The following is a 19,935-nucleotide window of genomic DNA, read 5'->3' as shown; positions in this document are numbered from 1 at the left end:
CCCACTCACGTGTCTGAAAAACATGGGCTTTGCCCTTGCAAAGGGCTAAGCTTCAGGTGAGGGCTGTGCTCAGGAGGAGGCCAGGATCAGCTCTTGGTGCAGGCACTACCACAGGCTGAATGGATTTTGCTGATGATGCCTGCACAGGGAAAATGCACCAGAAATACCTTGGGAGAGATCAGCTAGCAGCATCGCTTCAGAGCGGTGTTTCAGCCCTTTACAATGTCAAATGTCTAAAAGGGTCTGAACACTAAAGTAGGCTGACGATCATTTATGTGCAAAGTCACACAGCTCTGTATTTAATTTTCTGTCTTTTATGAGAGGGAGGGGAAAAAGACGTTGTTGTTATTACATCCTAGAGCTATGAGCACGTAACCTATTCAGCCTGGCATCATCGTTCAATAAATCAAAAGAAAATGTTTCATGAGACAACACATGAAACAAGACAAAGAAATGTTGCTGATTTAGTTTATTGAGAAAGAAAATCAGGAGTGAGCCGAGTTCCCCAGGGGGCGAGATGAACTGAGGTGAGATCTTTAGCTGGGATTTGCCAGTGGAGATCCTGTGGTGAACTATCTCAGCACCGATACTCAGCATTTTCCGAAATGGCTTAAAGTGAGAGTCCCATTGCTGTCCCTGAAAGCGAGGACAGGAAAAAATGGATTAGACATAGAGTCCTGCCTGCTATAATCAGTCCTTTTGCTTGGCTCCTAGAGAAGGCATCAGATAGGATCCTGTCCCAGAGCCAAAGAACATGCAGACTCAGAGTCCCATTAGCTATTTGGTTATTAAGAGATGAGTTAAATGATTTAACCCATTCTTAAGACTAAAAATGTTTTGGGGAACTATAATGAAACTTCAAATTTCATTTTCTTTGCAACACACAAGAAAAACTGAATTAAGTTTAATGGTCTTCAAACCATTCACACTAACAAACCAGACATAGCTCTTTGTATGCTCTTATGAAAAAGAAGAATGGTTGGCACGATGGCTGGTATTCCCTCCTGCCCCAAATCCCTGATCAATGCTGGTCAGCAAACAAGAAAGTGGCAACTGTGCAAACTTGTGCCTATAGGAGGCAACCAATAACACAAATGTGATCCATGTCTGTACGTACGCGACTGCATTGCAGAAGTTACACTTATTGCTGTATGTTTTGCTGTCAGAGCCACAGACAGGCATGTTCTCAGGCGAGCAGACAGGTTTAGGGTAGTCACTGCAATCAACCTGCCAAAAAAAAAAAAAGTTTAATGTGAAGTCTATGAAGGAGTCAATAGCAGAAGGGCTTGAACCCCTAGCTACAACTGCAGTGCTAATGATAACGATCTAACTAACGGTAATTAATTTCCTTGCACAATCTGACATAAACTGAGGTGTCAGTTTCTCCTATGCCAGAAGAATTTAATAATATAAAAATAGATCATAATTTCCTGGTTGAAGAGATGTATATCATAACCTGACCACAGCATTTCTAAGCAGCAGCAGTTCACTTGGTGAGCGTGCTATGCTTGTGATCACATTGCATTGTGTTCCCATCCTGGCCAGGAAATTAAATGGAAAAACACTGGTGTCTGGAGAAGTGTAGGTGCTGACGTCTGTATATGGGTCCAGTATCTCTCCCGTAGTCTTAAAACAGGAAGATCAGCACTTTGCTATGCACTGTGAGAGTGGGATTTTGTTTCTTTGTGCTACACTTGCTGAGAGGTGTCACAGTGCAAAAAACGTATATGGGTTCAGGAAGAGGCTGAGGAATTTCATGGAGGAGAAATCCATCGAGGCTTACTGACCTCACAGAAATCGCACCTAGCTGAGGTCCATCACCTGAAAATAGCTAGAGGTTGGAAGAGTAGAAGTCCCATACATACTCTACTCTTACTCTCTCCTACACCATCCTTATGACCCCTGCTCTGCATCAAGCCATCATGGGCATGATGGATCATCGGTCTGACTCCAAAAGCCATTCTCTGTTCTTATTCTCAGTTCTGCCCTGATGGATTATTTCTGCTACTGCTCTTGTAGAAGATCCCTTCCTGTGCAGTCACCCTCTTCCTTTTCTGACGTTAGCAAGGATAATTACATGTGGAGAAAGCAAAATCTTCCCTCTGCTGAAGCACAGCATCAGTTACACTCCTGTAGGATGCTGCTGGTCTGGGGGCTGCTGCAGACACTGGCAGTGCTTCCCCTGGCATCAGTGGGACTGAAACCCCATCCCTCATCATGCAGTTCACTTACTGTAACAATTTCCTTCTTACATTCACCATCATACTTCTTGCCAACACTGGTTCCAGGCTCTCTGGGAGGAGAATTGGTCTGCATATCCAGTCAGCCTCAGGTACCACATACAGGATACAGGAGAAGTCCAGCTTAGGCTGCATCTGCATGGATCTAGATACCAGCCCAGGTGGTGCCACAGCCTGCTGGAATGCTGTTTTATAGCATGATGCAAAGGATAAGGGAGGGTCCAGGGTGTTGTGGTGAACTAGGAGCTAGACTGTGCGACAATGTAGATGCACCTTAGGCTGGTTGCTGTCTGCTGCTGCTATCTGCCACATTGACCCTCTTAATTTAGTTAAGAGAAGCATTCTGTCCTGTGTTAGATCCCCACCCAGCCCTCTACTTCTCTCTCTAGATCAAAGGCACAGTTTTCCTTCTAATCACGAAGGAACACAGGATCTAGTTACCGGGGAAAGAAGAGGGTCAAAGTCCAAGCACCTTACAGAAAAAGCCTTGGTAGAAGTCTTGATATTCAGAAAAGCAGGTGCCAGGAGTGCTAAGTACTTGGTGTCCCTCACAGGAGAGCTCTGCACAGGGAATACTCACAGGTTACGGGCACAGAGCAGGCACTCATTGTCATAGGTCACCCCATCGTCACCGCAGAGGGGGTTGAGGTCTTTGTTGCAGAGCAACACCGCTTTGCCTTCCTCATTCGTTGTGTTGGGATATCTGCTGCAGTCCACCTGTGGAGAGAACACACAACAAAGCCCTGGTGAAGGCTTTATTTATAGGAAGCAAGTAGATCTGGTGAGTGGGTCTGTTTGGCCACCTAGGATACCACCACAGCAGGAAAAATGCTTTTTTGTGTGTCGCTATGATGACAGTTCACTTGAAGTTGACCAATGCAAGATTCTGACATCTCATATGTCCTCTTATTTAGTGTTTGAATTACTTCTTGGGGGACTCAATAAGCAGCTTTGGCCACTCAGAAGCAGGACATGCCCCTTGTTTTGCCCTTGGTCTCACTTACAGGGACAACTTCTTTGCATTCTCCATCGTGGTCTTTGCTGATGTTGGTTCCATATTCCCTGGAAAGGGAAAGACAAATGTTAGGAAGTTCAGCAAAGAGGTTTTGCTACATCCCACGTTCTGGAAATATGTAACTAACACAAGGGAAAGCTGACTCTTTATCAGGCATGCTTATATATATATATTTGAGAAGGTAGTGCCATCCTCCCTGACGAGCTAGCACTAAGTGGCTGGCAGGGATGTAAAGACCCTGAGAGCTTTAGGACCATTTTTGGCAGTTCAGAGCAGAGCGTCTCTCCATCCTTTTGTTCTGTTTTGCTGTGATGAGACGTGCCCTAGGGGCTGTCATCTGGCTCATCCTTGAGCTGGAGAAGAAAAACCTGAATAAATTACACCAGAAAAAGAGAGGCACAGTGACTAAAGTGATGTCTAGGCAACAGAGTGCCATGTGGTGAAACCCAAGCTCATTTTGAAGGAACTGACACAAGTGACATATGTCAGATTGCTGTGTTGAAAAGTGGTGCTGCCAGGAGTCCCAAGCATTGCTGCCCAAGATCTCCAATGTTGTACGCACATGTTGTAGGCACAGAGCAGGCACTCATTGCTGTAGGTGACTCCATCGGTACCACAGATGGGGCTGAGGATCTTGGTGCAGACCAATACCTCCCTGCTTTCCTCATTTGTAACGTTGGAATACGTACTGCAGTCAACCTGCCAAAGAACGTACAGCGATGGGGTGGAGAAGATATTTCACATTCACAACCCTCATTTTGCATGAGACAGTGACCAGATACAACATGCAGTGGCTTTTTCACTGCCACAGCACTGTCAGTTTAGAGCCCGTCATATATGACCAGCTTAAAGCTTAGACCAGTTTAAAGTTGGCAAAAAATGTATTCATCCAAAAACTTCATATCATTACTAGCACTACCTTATTAACATACAGCAGAGATGTAGAGCCAAGAACAGTGGGATCTGATTACAACGACACTAATTTCACACTAGCTGAAAAACAGCAAACCATGTGCAGGCCTGAGGTTTTTCCCATGCCTTTGGTCATGTCTTTACCAGGCCGCATACCTGAGAAAAGTGACAGAAAAAAATCTTCCACTCACCTCAACCCCAAAGGCAGCATCTGGAAAAGAAAGAGGCAGGAAGTGTGAAACAAAGCCAACATGATAAGACTTCAGTTAAAGCTGGAAATCTGGACATAATATTTCTATACACAAGACCAAACTGAATGGTTTCCGGTGACTGGTTTCCTAAACTAAATAAACTATGTATGGCTTTTTTTTTTTCCCTATGTTGATAAGTATAATAGCATTGCTTATTTCTGGCTGTGATGAAAACATACTTTTGAATAGCTTTGTACTTATTTATTTTGAGATAGGTAGACTTATATAATTGAAAATAGAACAGCTTTTCCTTCCTTATCTTTGTACATATCCGTTTTGACCCTAAAGAGCTGCTGTTACATATCTGAAAAGAAACCCAAGTCAATACAGGTACATGCAAATGCAAATAGTCACCTACAGGATAAGCAAATACATATGGCATCGTTGTCAGACATATGGATTTTAAAGCAGCTGAGTGTGGAAAAAAAAGTTTCTTTGACCTTGTCATTTCATCAGATGTAAATGTGCAGTGAGAACATCAGACTCTGGCTTGGTTTCATCTCTTGTTTCCCTATTAACAGCAAAAGTATTGCAGGAAAGTTGCCAGACTCCTGCAAAGAACTTGCTTATGCTGTTACAGTATTTCTGCGACTGGTTACTGGAGGTCCGACCACCTCATTACGGCCTTGTTTCAAGTATTTATCCATTTGCTGTAATTGTACAACAAGTGTAAGCAGTGTAACGGTGTGAACACAACAGCGTAAAAAGTGTAACAGCATTAGTTACCAGCACAGAACTCTGGTTGCAGTTATTTGTGTTTATGAGACAATCAGCTACAAGAGCGATCCTGAAATCTGCTCCTACATCCTACGCGATGCCAAGGTACCAAGGCAGCCTAGCTCCCTGTAGGAGAAGATTTTCTCTCTTTGAAGCCACTTTCTCATCCTTTTAAAGACGGTCGGGACTCTCACATGAAGCCTCTGCAGCACCTTGAGAGTTACTCACCTGGGAAGCAGCAAAGCGTGAAGGAGAGGAGCACAAAAACACCCGCCATGGTCATGGTGGAAGGATTTCTTGAGTCTGCAGGCTGCCTGCTCCTGCTCTGCTCGTGAGATGGCCTCTCCAAGGCTGACTGCAAATATATACAAATGCAATGTCTAAACTGTTCAACTGTAACATAAAGCAACCAGCAGAATCTGTCACCAGTACAATGAGGCTGGTAATATTTATTGAGGTCTTGACTTTAAGGTAACGATCTGCATCTGCTAGGCAATTGATTTTGGCTGGACATCTGGTTAATAGCTTGAGACGAGGATCACATGTTCTCAGTGGTCAAAACCAAACAAACGGCCTTTTAGACAAAAACAACCTCTTTAGGATTCTAGCAGAAATGTAAGGAGTGCAAAATATCGAGGGGGGTAAACAGCAGCTCCTTCGTTCATCTCTGCAGAGCAGCATCTCCCATCAGGGAGCAGCCTAGGCAGGGCACGCAGTACTACCCTGTCCGCAGACCAGGCTAACATCTCTGCTTTCCCTTCTGGTTTTCCGTGGGTTTTTTTCCCCCTGCATTCCCAGATATTCACCACTAGGTATGAACACCAGTCAGGTGTGGCTTTGTCATCCGCAGAACTGGTTAAGCTTGAGCTTTGTCAGGCGAGTCTGGCAGGACTGTGCCTAATCTGTGAGGCTAATGGTATTTAGCATTGGTTGGATAAAAGAACGGGCTTCTTGACAGTTTCACTGCCTGGGTATAGAAGAGTTCAGAAGACTTGAAAGCAGGTTATATTCTGTCAAATGCCACTAAAATGTCACTTGAACTTTACCAGCAGGGAGCACTTATTTGCAGACCTAGCCACAGTTAAATGCGCTGACCAATTCAGAGTGTTCCGCCAAGCCATCTTAAGAACAAAAGACACTGAAAGTTTGGGAACTGATTTACATAGCATCAACTGTGCTTGAAAGTACAGTAGGTCCTTTCTCCCTACAGATATTTTAGAAAATGACACTTAAAACATAGAGCCTGTCCCAATTTTCCTGTCTGTCTCACACCTCCAGCCTTCGTGCCATCTCCAAATTGCTCCTTCCTAGGAGGAGGTCTGGACCTCTGCTGTTTTAGTAGGTGTAATTTTGCAGGAGCAGGTTCTGCCTTTAACCTAAGTTTCTCACTATGATCCCTTTCACAGGTCCAAAATGGCAAGTGTACCTGGGTTTTTCTGGTCGTGGGAGCTGAGCATTGTGCTTAAGATGGGCTTCAGCACTGTGGGAGCTGCAGGGCAAAAGATGCTTTACAGGTGCTCCCTTGAACAAACAAGGCACCAACCATTAATCAAATGAAATTCAGCTGAAATCATTGAAAGTTAGCCCAAGAAATTGTGTTGGTGTGTGATACATCACAGTGGTCTAAACTGTATACTTTGATCCTTAAATGTATAAATTGTATAGCGCATGGCATCACCTATCCTGGGCACTGGCACATTACGAAGGCCGCAGCATGGCTGTATGGATATATAGGTTACATTTTTACCTAAAAAGGATGGATTTCTTCACAGGGAGAAGCATTAAAATAATTATGCTGCTGGGTTTGTTTCTATAAATTACAGAGAGCATGCATGAATATTTTAGAGAGATCTGGCACATCTTCAAGATGTATTGCTCTAATGTGCCTTGTGGATGGCATCTCTGGAAGCCAAGTACTTTTCCTTGAGCGCGTACAGGAGCACGCTGAGGCTGCTGCCACACGCCACGCTTGTTGCCTTCATCAGTTAACACGTACAGTCTCTGCACAGCTGGAGGGAGGTGCATCTTTCTGGGTCAAATATGAATTTTGCCACTGCCTTCTCCAGCCAGGCAGCGAGACCTCTGCAAGTCATCCTCGCCAGCCTTCCCTGCCCTGCCCTGGAAGCTTTTGACAGCTTGCCTCCTGCCCTGTGCTCACATGCTGCTCCCCACCCCGGACTGTGCTGTCCTAGGCAGGATCAACCTCTCTCCTGATGGGTGGAGAGCACCTTCCTGCCAACGGCTAGCCTGTGTCACCTGTATACACCAGAGAAAAATTTTCCACTGCAGCCACCAGGTTCAGCACTAGGTCAGGCACTTACCAGCCTCAAGCAACCCATCTGACGTTCAGCAGACCCATTCCTTCACCCTCTCACCTGCAGACGCGGTAGGGAGACGCAGGTCTGCGACAGTTTAGTGCTGACTGGGGAACACCAGCCTCCCCGAGCTGCTCAGGTACCCTCCCCAGGCAAGCCATAAAAACGACTCCCAGAAATCACCAGGTTTCAGACTCACGCACAGCCTCCAGCCAGCCAACATCCACAGCCTCCCCACCCGGGGTTACAGCTCCAGATTATCCTGCCTCCAACAACGATGCAGAAAGATCCCACAGCTGGCTAAGCTCATGCTGTAGGACAGGTTGCTCAGTTCTTAGCTGCTCCTGGAAGAACAGTTAGAAAGAGGATTTGGTCTGCAATCCTGCCACTGATCTCATGCTGTAATCCACTTCATTGCGGTCTTCTAATCCTCAGTCAGATGCAGCATATGGCTAATGACCATCTGGCTAAAGGAAAATCCTCCTGCGTGCAGAAGCCAGCACGAGGGCAGAGATCTGCATGTAAGCAAAGGCAGTGCCACATCTTGGGGTACCACATGTTATGGCCCTGAGCACCAGAGGGTCTGCAGGCTGACACCAGCGCAGGATTTGGCCATTATATGACACCCTCTCCCACTTACCTGAGGAATTTCTTGGTTTACTTTTCCCATTACAGTTTTTGCCAGTATCGATTTCATATTTTCTGGAAGAATGAAAACTGATGTTGGGAAATTTTCTTAGCGGATATGCAACTTCTCAGTGCAAGTAATACACTGATAAATGAATGACAAATTATTTAATACACTCTTCCAAACATTCCTGGGTTTTGTCACATTATTTAATTAACAAATAGCTGTTGTAAAAGTGGGAAATAACAACAATTAATTGTAGCTTTTTCATGAGATTGCCTCTAATCACTCCAAAATGCCTGCTAAATACAATTCAGACTGCAGTTTCCATCTTTGTCTTTCTCTTGGCTGCAGTGTGGCCAATAACTATTTGTACCGAGCCACATGCCCAGAGAAACCGATACAGAACAAATGGAAGATCTACCTCCCACTTAGTGCCCAAAGGCACCGTTTGAACTAAGCAATAAAGCAAACAAAGTCACTGATACAATTAAAACATATGGATATGAAAACATATTTGTGCATCTATGAACTCGTTAAACAGAGCTTGATTCAAGTAATGCCAGTGAATGTTTTCCTGAACTAATAAGACCACACGCAGAACTTTGTACCCTGCAGGTGAAGGCTAACATAGTTTCATGTTATTTATGCAATGAATTAAATGTACTTGGCCCCACTGCAAGGACAAATGTTGACACATGGGAACGAGTCCAGCAGAGGCCACCAGGCTGGTCAGGGGCTGGCGCACAGGGCGTTCAGGGTAAGCTGAAGGAGCTGGGCTTCTTCACTCTGGAGAAGAGATGGCTATGGGGGATCACACTGCTATCTGCAGCTCCCTGGTAGGGTTATAGAGAAGACAGAACCAGAGTCTTCTCAGAACTGCATAGCAAAAGGATTAAATGCTGACTGAATATGAGAAATTATTCTTCACCATAAGAGTGATCAAGCAGTGGCACAGGAATCAGAGAGGTCATGCATGTCCTTCCTTGATACTGAAAACCCAGCTGAACAAGGAAGGTCTTGAGCACCCTGAGCTGACTTTGACTTTGGCCCTGCTTTGAGCAGGAGTTGGCTAGAGACCTCTAGAGAGGTCTTCCAACATGAATTATTTTATGTATATGGTACTCACATAATGCTCTCTCCTATGGATAGTTTTTATCAATGAAGGAACATAACACTTCTCCATGATCCAAGAGAGCAGCCTCAGAATTCTCCTACGATCTTTGCTAAAGGGCCACAAGTAAGTGGTACAGAGAGCTCCCAGCACATTTTTATGGGGGATGACCAGTAACATGTACAACCAAAACAGTAGATTACAATCATTGTTTAAAAAAACCCCACACTCTTAAAATTTGAGAACATTATTAGCTCTCAATGATTTCAAAGTCTCTCCCACTTCTGCAGTAGCCCAGGCACCTGCCATCACAACACTTCCCCAGAGGAGCATCAGCATTCAAACCTACAGCAACGTTATCTGCACCACAGAAAATCAGCTGCCCAAATAGCAGCCACTTCACTGCTGTACTGCAGGCTGGCCCAGATGCTGGTCTCAGCAGCATCAGCTCTGAGGACATAGCTCCACTTCCCACCTCACCTGCTCGTGCTGTGCTATGGGCTGTTTCTGGATGATGAGGATGTCTGGTAAGGGCTCCATTGCATAGGGCAAGAGTTACTCATGTGAAAGCAGGAAAACGCTAGAATGAGCAGCAGAAAAAGGAGGTACTAAACAGCTGAACATTTGGCTGGACAACAGCCCAGGCTGCTGCTCTTTGAAGTGAACATACTGCAGGGAAGGTGGTTTGGAGGCAGTGCTGGAGATGCTATCCTATAGGTGGCCAGAGAAAGAGGAAATCATTGGTTTAATCAGTTTTCTTGACACTTCAGTGATCTCAGCTGTGCATCACTGAGTGCTCATTTCATCTTTGCCACAGCCCAAGCAGGAACAAAGAGGAGGTGGCTGCAGGGAAGTAGCAGGCGACCTGGGATTGACACCACTCATGGCTGCCTGGCAGGAGAAAGTCAATCTGGTAACTTCACTGCTAAGGCTGGGAAAGTCTCCTTCAGGAGCTGGGGTCAGGAGAAAATCTTTCAAGGGTAGCAAAAAAAAAAAAAAATTCAATAGATTTTTATCTGCAAGGAGACAGTATTTATAGCTCAATGCACAGTTAAAATAGAATGAATAAGCATGTTCTACCATGAAAGCAAATTGCTTTGAGGTTATATAAACCAGGGGAATAGTTGAACACATCTCCAAAGGACAGAAGATGAGGCACTTTCAAGCTACCAGTCATCTAGCAGCATGTATGTCATCCGAATAGTATGCGGCAGGGGGATCGTGGCTGTGTCCCTTGGATTTTAGATAGCTGGCAAGCCACCAAAGAGTGTCATTGCCAAGAGAGGCTTATAGGCAGAAGTAAGATATTTTAATTGACTAACTAGTAGGGCTGGGAAAAGTAATTCAGTATGGTTGGGATGAGCAACTGCTGCGTGCTCTGAGCGGCAAAGAGGAATATGAAGGCCTCGAGGGAGATTGATCCCTGGACAGCTGCATTCGAGAGCTTGGTTACAGGGGGATCAGCATCCCCGATGTAACTACAGTACGAAGGCTATGGCAAGGTGGGCTGGGGAGACAGGTTACAGTCTCCCATGAAACACAGGGATCATCTCTTCACAGTGAGCTGCCAAGTCTCATTAATTTATCATAGGAACATGCCTTCAGTGCTCAGTCCCTTCAGTTCTGTTTTGTAAGATTGACAGACACATCTATAGACCACAGTGTTCTTGACAAGAGGGTAATTAACCTTTGATGTTTACATCTCCCTCATCTTGATAAGTAACACACCCAGTTTGTACATTTTGGGGAGGACTGGCTGTAAACGAGTGATAGTTTCCTTTTATGCTCTTGATCAGTGGTCAGGAGGACTGGAATAATGATTTTTCTGAGCTCTGTCTAGAGTAGTAGGTAATTGAGGAAGAATTTCCTTGAGTAAATGGCCAAAGCCTCGGATTCAGGGCTTTAGGACAAGCCCCAGGTCCCCAAGTGAGATTCCCCATTAGCCTGTGTCTCCACAGCCCTTTTGGCCAGGATCTGGGACCTGCTTCATGCAAGCTCAGGACAGGGTGAGCCAAGGCTCTGCCCTCCCCTGAGGGACCTAGGGGTGAAGAAGTTTATACACAGGTAATGACACACATGAGAGAGAAAGCAGCCGCTCCTGGAGGTGCTGGCCCACCATTGCCGCAGCAAGCTGGAGGCATCGCTCTGCCCATTAACTGCCCCAAGAAACACCAATGTATCACATCTCCAAGGAAAGTTTTCTTCCCATGTGAAACCATGGGAGGAGGCAACACAGAACAGGAGCAAGTAGAGCATCAGACAAAACTACGTTGCCAGATCTCAGCAGCGAAAAAAATAGCAAAAATTCATATAAGAAACAATGTTTGAAAAAGACCAATGAAGGTGCTTGCTTTTGTTTATGGGAAGAAAACCAGGAGCCTCTGGGGTTTGGGATGGATGATGGTTTGCTTTTTAAGAAAGGTCTTGTAAATAAAGCGGCAACAAGAGATTTTCTTTCTGAGAGATAGGGTGCAATAGGCTAAGAAGGAAAACCCACTGCTCTCCCTGGTGGGAAAGAGAGGGAGAATAGGGCAAGAGACTGGATGCATTATGGCGCTATAATTTGAACACTTGGCTGGAAGAGGAAGAACTGGGTGGAAGGAGTTTCTATAGCTGAAAGACTACTAGCATCGTAACCACTGAACATTTCTTCCTTCATTATTAACATCAAAAGAAAGGGGAACAATTATTCTGCAGAGTTCAGCTTTAATGAGATCACTGCCTGATTCTTTGCAGCTGGACATGGGTGAAGCCCCGTTGGTGCTGACAGAAAGCAGCATGCTGCTGAATTACAGGATTTTACTATTTCACAGACGCTGAGGTAAATCGCAGGACTTCTACCATCTCTAAACTATTGCACTAGCAAAGAAATGCAGTTATTTACTCAATATGTTAGTACATGCATGACAACTGCTGTGTTGTACATGGTCATATGGCCCCTACATCCCCTGGTTTGGGCACCGTGCCCCATTTGCAACCTGACAAATATTCTTGTCTCAGGAGAGCTGAATGCACTGAGATCTGAAAAGGTTCTGTGCATCTCCTTTTCTGATCTTGAAATGGGTTACGCTGCGCTTTCCTGATGCTGTCAGTGAAGCTGTTTGTGCATGCTTGCATAGCAAAGAAATATTTCTGCTACTTGTCTCATATTTTGCATCTTTCTGCCATCCTTCCCTTCATACATTCAAATGCAGCCTGTGGAGAATAGCAATATTAGGAAGCTGGCGTTAAATCACTGCCAAATAAAATGTCAACAGAAGGTATATGCATCACTTACATCCAATCGTACGCTGCCTGCTCAGCATCCGGCTGGCATTATTTGGGATGCTGCCACAGAGAGCAATGGGAGTTCAGGCTGCTTCATGGTTTGCCTTCCTCCTTAATCACTGGGGTGACTGCTGTTCCCAAGTCCCTGGGTTTCCCATGTTCTCTGAAGAAGAGAAAGTCTGCCATTAGACACTCGGTATGACCATTTTCCCAAAGGGGGATGGGTTCTGGGAATGTAAATAAAACTCCCAAATGATGCAAGTGAAGGAGAGTTCATCTGAGTTAACCACTGACAATGCAGTGGTTTCATCATCTCCCACTATTATAGTCCTACCAGTCAACAAATCTATGCCATCTGAATATGCTGCATCACTTGGATTTCCACTCCAGCTATTTTCTTCAGCTATTTTCTTTTCTCTGCTAAATCTTCACAATTTTCTCCCAAGCACAAACAGCAAGTAGAAAGGGAGAAAAGGAGGATAAATTGGAAAAGCACAGGGAGAGGCCAGGGGCTAGGGGACTGTCACTCGGAAAGCATGTTCTTTCCATCAGACTGACACATTATAGGCACGGATCCCACATTCATTGGTGCAAGTGAAACCATCTGTGCCGCAGATCTGGTCCGGCACTTGGCCGGGGGGGCCCTGGCTGGCCGTCCCCAGCGATGCCCCTGGGGCACGTGCTACAGCAAAGCCTTGAAGGGAACAGAGAGAGAGAGAGAGAGCGCACGCACAAGTTTAAAGCAATGAATTTCCAACTATTCCTCATCCTTCAGGGGGCTTGAATGAAATTAAGGTTTTATTCTGTGAATGAAAAATAGACAGGAAGCAATATACCATGTGAACACTCTTTGTTTGCAAATTCACAGTATGTTTAAACTTATAGGGCTGCACCTCAGCTGGTGAAAATCTGGAAAACCCTCCTAGGCTGAGTGGATGTCTGCCAGCTGGAGGCAGGCTCCCTTCCACTGCTGCTTTCTGCTTTTCTTGTATCTGCTTGTTGATCAGCAGAGAGCACACAACCGGAGACCAGAGCGTGGCAAAGCAGCAAATAAAATTGTATCGCACATTAAATCATAACAAGAGAATGAACATTTCTGAGTGCGAACACACTGATGGATGAAATGGGTGGATACCAGGATTATATTCCTTTAAGCAGAGAGGTCTGAGGAAATTTTTCCAGTTCCCAAACTATTTCCTTTGCTAACAGCCAGTTAAATAGACCTGTGCGATTGATACAATGAGTTTGTACAATTATTTCTGGATATTTTTTTTTTTTAGGAACATATAGTTATAAAGTGGTAAAAAAATTCATTTGAATATTCTCCTGAAAAGAGAACAGTTTTAAAAAAAATCAGTGGGATGAGCCTTGTCATTCTCAAGCACCCCCAAGAGAGTGACAGAGTATCTCAGCTCATCCACATGCCTCTAAGCAAATGCAGCATGTGAAAAAAAGCTAAACCAAAGAAAATTATCAGCAGACATAATTTTGAAAGGTATAGATTTTTTGGTAAAGGGTTTGAATGAAGTTTAGGTATGACACTGTCAAGGGAAAGTTGGGGTTTTTTTCCAAGTCACAGATGGGTGAATGCTGATATATGCCATGCTAGTAAATGAGGGGAAAAAAAAAAATCTTTCATCTCAGTATAAAAAGACTAAGTATAGTTTTCTAAATCCCACTTATCAATCAAGAACTAAATGATTCACCTCATTCTTCCTGCTCTTTGTGTTGTAAGAAAAATGACTGTAGGCTCAGAAGACATTGGTACAGCTATAAAAAAAGTTAGACAAACAAGGAAGGAGAGAGGACTTTTGTATTTTTAAAATATTGCCTCTGTGGTATGTACCAGTGTGCTTACAAGTCACAAACCCTGAGGCTGGACCATCAGTGTGAAACATGTAGAAGTTCATCGGCCCTTGGTGCTGCTCAGGAGCTCAGTCCCTGCCCTCCGGAGCCGGGGGGTGCAGAGCTGCAAGGCAGCGTGCAGAGCCAGACCAGCTGCGTTTCAGCAGTAAATTTTAGATACCTGGTGTTGCAGTCATAGCAGGCACTGGAAAGTCAATTTTTTCTTCACTGCATCCTTGACTGAGGGTATACGGCAGCACCTGCAACTATTTCAGGCAAGAGTGCAAATAGTCCACTGGAGCAAAGCTGAATCCAGGCTTGTATTTGATCCTTTTAGTGCATCTTTCCAAGTTAAAAACCAGGCCTTTCATAGCATGACAGTTGAACGGTCTTTGAGAGTGACGTGACCACTTTGAAGCTGCCCAGGCTTTGCCCAAGATGAGCAACAAAGTCAGCCCTGGCACTCTGCAGTATTGTGCGCCTGAGAAGCAATGGAGCAGTAGGCTGAGCAGCACCAAAGCATCTGGCACCCTTACACCAGAGACAGTTACTGAATACATTTGCAGTCTGGCAAGCACCAAGCTCATGAGATGATCTCTCGGTGCTCTCCAGCACAGGAATCTCTATCCATCTATCCAGCCATTCCTCTACCTATGGCCAAGCAGGCATCCAGCTCAGTCAACCATACCTTAAAACCACCTTCCAAGTCTTAGTGATACTTTAAACCTGGTATTGTTCCACCTCTCTCCTATGCCACAAAAATTCGATGCTTCTTCTTGAATATACTCATCCTTGCCTGACCATTACTTTCTCATCAACAAGAAGTAGAAAGAAATCATCTAATTAACACATGCTCAGTAAGTAACCCTGGAACAGCTGAAAAACAACTCCAAGGCACAGAAAAGAGCTCTGTCCCTGAAAAGAAGGCTGCACTACTTTTGTAGAGTTATATTGCTTCATAAAACACCCCCTGAGCCTGGGGGATATTTAAACTCCAGTGTCAGGCTTTTCCCATTTTCTGGCCCACTTTTAGTGATTTATTCCATCATGTACTTCTATGTGAAACCTACTGGTGAATACTGCATGGAAACCAGTGCCTAATGACCACTTTGGCTTCTTCCCTAGATTGCTCCGACTTAATCTCAACTTTGTGCCTCTGAGTTCATGTTTGCCTTTGGTGTCATCAGACAATGAGCTCCACAGAGGAGGCTTTGGCACGGCTGTGCCCAGCTAATGCCATTCAATTGGATCTTGACAGCTTTACTGCAAAGGCTTGCAAAAGCCAGCGGTCAGAGCTGAAGCCGAGTGAAAGTCTGCCAAAGTCCACAAAAAAAGTTATTCAGGTCTTATCCTTGAGGATAAACAAGTAACATTTAAACTAGACTAAAGCAGCACGTTCTGCAAAAACACCTTAGCAGAAAATGGCAAAAAGGTTATATAAACCAAAGGAAAGTTTACGCTGGGGCACGGACCCAAGAGGAGCACAATAAGCCATTGTTAGTTACAAATCATCTTGAAAAGTACAGGCCAGCCACGGACCCTAATAACACGGAGGTACTATGGCCTCATTCCCTGGTACAATACCCACAGTATCTCCAAGTCAGGAACATTTGCCTTCAGCCTATTCATCCAGCCCGACAATTCAAAGAGTGACTTTTTTTCCAAACCAAACCAAATAATTGTGTTATTCTCTGGTAAACTACAATGGGACATTGAATCAGGGAGGTGCTAGCTGCAATCCAGAAGAAATCCTTTAACACTGAAATATTGGACTTGCAATAGCTTTGGTGACCTGGTGTGGAGTTAGTGGTGGTGGCCATACGTATATTGCCAACAGAGGAAAGGAAGCCCCCAGGTCCCCCTACCTCCCTGCCATCCATACGGACACCAAAGTGACAGCAACTGTATCACCAGGTCCTGAGCTCTTTGGCCTCAAAGAAGTAGGTAAAACAACTATCAGGCAGAACCGCTTTCCTGTGACCTGCTATATATTCAGTTAAAACAGGTCACAAGTGAACCTCTGTATCCTTTTCCTTCCCAAATGGCTTTAGAAGGCAGGCAGCTCCAGTGATGGCTGTACTGGGACTGTCCCCCTACCTCAGGGGTGATTTCTGCCCAACAGGCCTGGAAATATTCCGTTGCATTAATAAATCAAGGTATTTCATGAGTGGACACTTCTGCTGTCTGTGACCCTGAATGGAGATCTGCATTCCCCTCCTGTACATTATAGCCTATAACAGCACACAGCACTGAGGTCAATGCAGTGGAGACAGGCTGGGATCACCTTTCCTGGCAGCAGCTGCTGCCTCTTCCATGGGACAGGCTGCAGAGGCAGTGGGAACACGGACAGGACACCTCTCGGCTAAGCAGCAAGTTTCCCTTTCCAGCCCACAGCAAGAAAGTGCTCTTCTTGAAAACAAACCACCACCCACATCCTAGACATTGCCCTGTGGAGGAGGTGGACCATGCCCTTGAGATGAATGTCTCCTTGTGCTGACTAGAAAGATGGAGTCCATGATCAGGTCATACAGAGGTATTAATGGTTAGATGAGACGAATACTGACAAGGAGACTCTGAGGAGTAAGGAAGCGCCTGGGAGCTCCAAGGGGAGCCAGGCCCTCATCAGAGCAGGGATGGCACTGACACAGCGCAGGAAAAGGTTTACCCACACTGTTTGTTAGAGCAGAACATCAATATAAAAATACATATGCACCACTAGAAATACCATGTCAGGGAGCAGGAGGGGCAAAAGGGATGAGATGTGGCACTGAGACAGAGAAATGTTGCCAAGTGAGTTTATTGAACAAGTGTTTCGGGAGCTAAGGAAACAAGACAAACTGAAGGAAAGTTGTTGGGGAAGATCAGCCCGTGGAAAGTCATGTGCAAGGGAGCTTGTCTTCCTGGGCTGGACTCCAGCACAGACTTAACATTCAGTCATACTTATGAGGTTGAGAGTCCTGTCGCTATTCCTGGCGAGAAAAAGAGAGAGAAGGATTAGACACCAAGCATATTCAGTGCTGAAGCCCTGTTCCTCGCTTCACCAGCCAAGCGTTGGCTTAATGTTGACTGGAGATAAAGAACAGTCTCAAAAGCCAAAATACTCCCTTCCATTATTATCATTAAAGGAAAGATGAAAGGTTTCACACATTTGATACAATCCAGTTGGTTTGGTGAAATACTTTCCACATGCCCTGATGAGCTTGTGGGACAGGTTACATGCTGGTGAAAATTAGTAAAATATCTTTGATGTTAACAAACAGGAGACCACATACAGGTCACAGAAATGGGACCTTCGCATTTTCCCTTAAAATGCAAAAAACAAAAAACAAAAAAAAAACATCTCCCTGCACAAGTCATGGTGCACCAGAAATGCCCAGTATATGCCCAGAAACAGTTAGTCAAAACCACATTCTGCAAAGAGCCCTGCGTTCATAGTGGGTACAGGAATTGATCATGAAAGGAAGGGGCTTGCTTTTGTACGTACAGGTAGGCATTGCAGAAAAGACATCTGTTGCCATATGTTTCGCCATCAGAGCCGCAGTGGGGCATATATTCCATGGTGCAGAAAGCGGCAACTTCTTTGAAGCTCTTGCAATACTCCTGCACATGGAAGATAGACATGAGTCTCTGCCTGAGAGCAAACAGTGGTTCCCCCCAGCATAAGGAATGACACCCCACTGAGAAATAGAACTGTCTGTAGCATCATAATAACCAACCCAAACCTTCCTCCTGGTGGCAGATGTGATCTCATACTGTTTCTGCTCACTCCCATGTCTTTTCCCACACAGTTACAGAAGAATAGGATGGATGTTGGCTGTTTTATGACCAGTGCAAAACTCCCAAAAGATCTCCTCAGGTCTGCACACCACCCACACTCCTCCAGTCTGTAGTCCAGAGCAGAGGACAGTCCCCCACAAGTGTAAGAGCCACCAGACCTCACTCTTTGTTCCCATCCTTTCCCACTCACTTTTGTAATATCCTCTTCACAGCGTCCATTCTTTCTTTTGCCAAGATTGGTCCGGTGCTCCCTGGAGGAAGATGACCATCGTTAGTCGCAACCTTGCCCATCACACAACCTCAGTGCAAAACATAACCTCACTCCCAGCAGATTTTCAGGTGAATTAGCTTAGCATTGTCTGCACACTGCTAGCAAGAACGTGCCCTTACAGACCAGGCACGTGTCTTTTGGAATAACGCTCTCCCCCAGTTGATACATCCCCCTCGTGGGGCTCTGGGGTCAAACGCCCATGTTAAACACCAACTAGGAAAACAGGGGCGCTGACAGGACCCATCTGGCATGGGGTTACAGAGAACCCCCTTACACATTACTTGGCACTCAGAGACGGGGATCCAGCCACCACTGCGAATCCCCCAGGAAGAAGCACAAGTACTTACAGGTTGTGGGCACACAGTGTACACTCGCTGGCATAAGTGACACCATCAGTACCACAGACGGGATCGTAGATCATGGTGCAGGCCATCAGCTGTCTGCCATCCTTCAGCACAGAAGTTGGGTACTGGCTGCAGTTGAGCTGGGGGACCAAAGACAGCAAAAGCTCCAGCACAGGCTCTGCTCCGTGCCAGAGTGCCCAGACACAACCCCCCCTGCTTATGCCCCTGCTTTTCAGGATCTGCCATAGGGCAAATTATGGTTATATATTAACTTGTGGTTCATGGAAAACTAGCAATTCCCTTTTATAGCCTTATGCTGGAGAAGACCGAATCAAGGCTTGATGGTAGACATCACTCATTCAGCTTTGTATTTATCATGATGCCTCTATACCTTGCTGAACCTAGCGGGATATTACAAAACGCAGCTCAAAAATAATCTGCAAATCAAAATGGCATGATTTATGCACGTCCTGCGAGAGAGCCGACTGTGACCAAGTTTTTCACAGCCCACAAGAATGGAAGGGAGATGGTGCTGACAGGCCTTTTGTTGCAACAGGACAGCTCCGAGTGTTGAAATCTGCCAGCAGGACTGACAGCAGTTGAAGCTGATTTACACCGGTTGAAGAACTGGCCTTGCATTTTAGCACTCCCAGTTTCTCCAGTGTGAGCTCTTCCTCCCTGATTTATGTATCTCAGCCGGTCTGAGCACAGAGTGTACTCGGGAAACAATGGAATGACATTTCATAGTTTGTTTGTATAGAAATGAAATATCTGGCTCGGGATGTTGACTCGTTCAAACACATGCTAATGAGATGGCTTTGTTCTTCTATTCCCCAGGGAGTGTAAATAGTTTAGAGCTGGCCAAATATAGTTAAGCCGGTATTTTTACAAGATTCACTGTTGGTGTACATTAGATTACTTTGTATTTATAAAAAAAAACAGAGAGGGGTTTGAATCCCCTGGTACATAAGGTATCATCATTCAAGACACAGGCAATTTTCTAATCTTTGCAGAACATACTTCTGTATCCAGAAGGCACCGGATACCCTGGGTCCTCTGCGTCCCCTTCCCATATTGCCAAAACAGACTGCTAAGTTCCTGTGGCAGCTATGATAGACTGCTGTGGGAAAGGGATTTCTTCTTGTAAAGCCTTAAATCATTTATGCTACCTGTCTCATAACTCATCCCTCACCTGTCCTCTCCTCTTTCTTTTCTTGACTGCGTGCAGGAAGCACACAA

At 45.2% G+C, this 19,935-nt stretch overlaps 2 protein-coding genes across 2 annotated transcripts in view; both read right to left on the bottom strand.

Moving 5' to 3' along the window:
- Window positions 1–590: 590 nt before the first annotated feature.
- LOC104130699 (ovomucoid) lies at window positions 591–5,418 on the bottom strand. Its single transcript, XM_009643772.2, has 8 exons — window positions 5,364–5,418; window positions 4,359–4,378; window positions 3,818–3,954; window positions 3,245–3,302; window positions 2,821–2,957; window positions 2,233–2,293; window positions 1,118–1,227; window positions 591–636 (listed from the first exon to the last, which is right to left on the bottom strand). Exons 1-8 carry the CDS (start codon window positions 5,416–5,418, stop codon window positions 591–593), a joined length of 624 nt encoding a protein of 207 aa, XP_009642067.1.
- An 11,784-nt stretch (window positions 5,419–17,202) lies between these two features.
- The window catches only part of LOC104130689 (ovoinhibitor), a 10,841-nt gene continuing 8,108 nt past the window's right edge, over window positions 17,203–19,935 (bottom strand). The window contains exons 13-16 of the mRNA XM_009643761.2: window positions 18,700–18,836; window positions 18,272–18,332; window positions 17,789–17,904; window positions 17,203–17,273 (exon numbers count right to left, since the gene is read on the bottom strand). Coding sequence (XP_009642056.1) covers window positions 17,228–17,273; window positions 17,789–17,904; window positions 18,272–18,332; window positions 18,700–18,836 — 360 coding nt within the window. The 3' untranslated portion in view covers window positions 17,203–17,227. The remainder of the gene's footprint in view (window positions 17,274–17,788; window positions 17,905–18,271; window positions 18,333–18,699; window positions 18,837–19,935) is intronic.

The sequence above is a fragment of the Egretta garzetta genome, unplaced genomic scaffold (assembly GCF_000687185.1).
Source record: "Egretta garzetta isolate BGI_Z169 unplaced genomic scaffold, ASM68718v1 scaffold121, whole genome shotgun sequence".
NCBI classification, from domain to species: Eukaryota; Metazoa; Chordata; class Aves; order Pelecaniformes; family Ardeidae; genus Egretta; species Egretta garzetta.
Note: the sequence above shows the minus strand (reverse complement) of the source record. Positions and strands in the feature narration are given on the sequence as shown.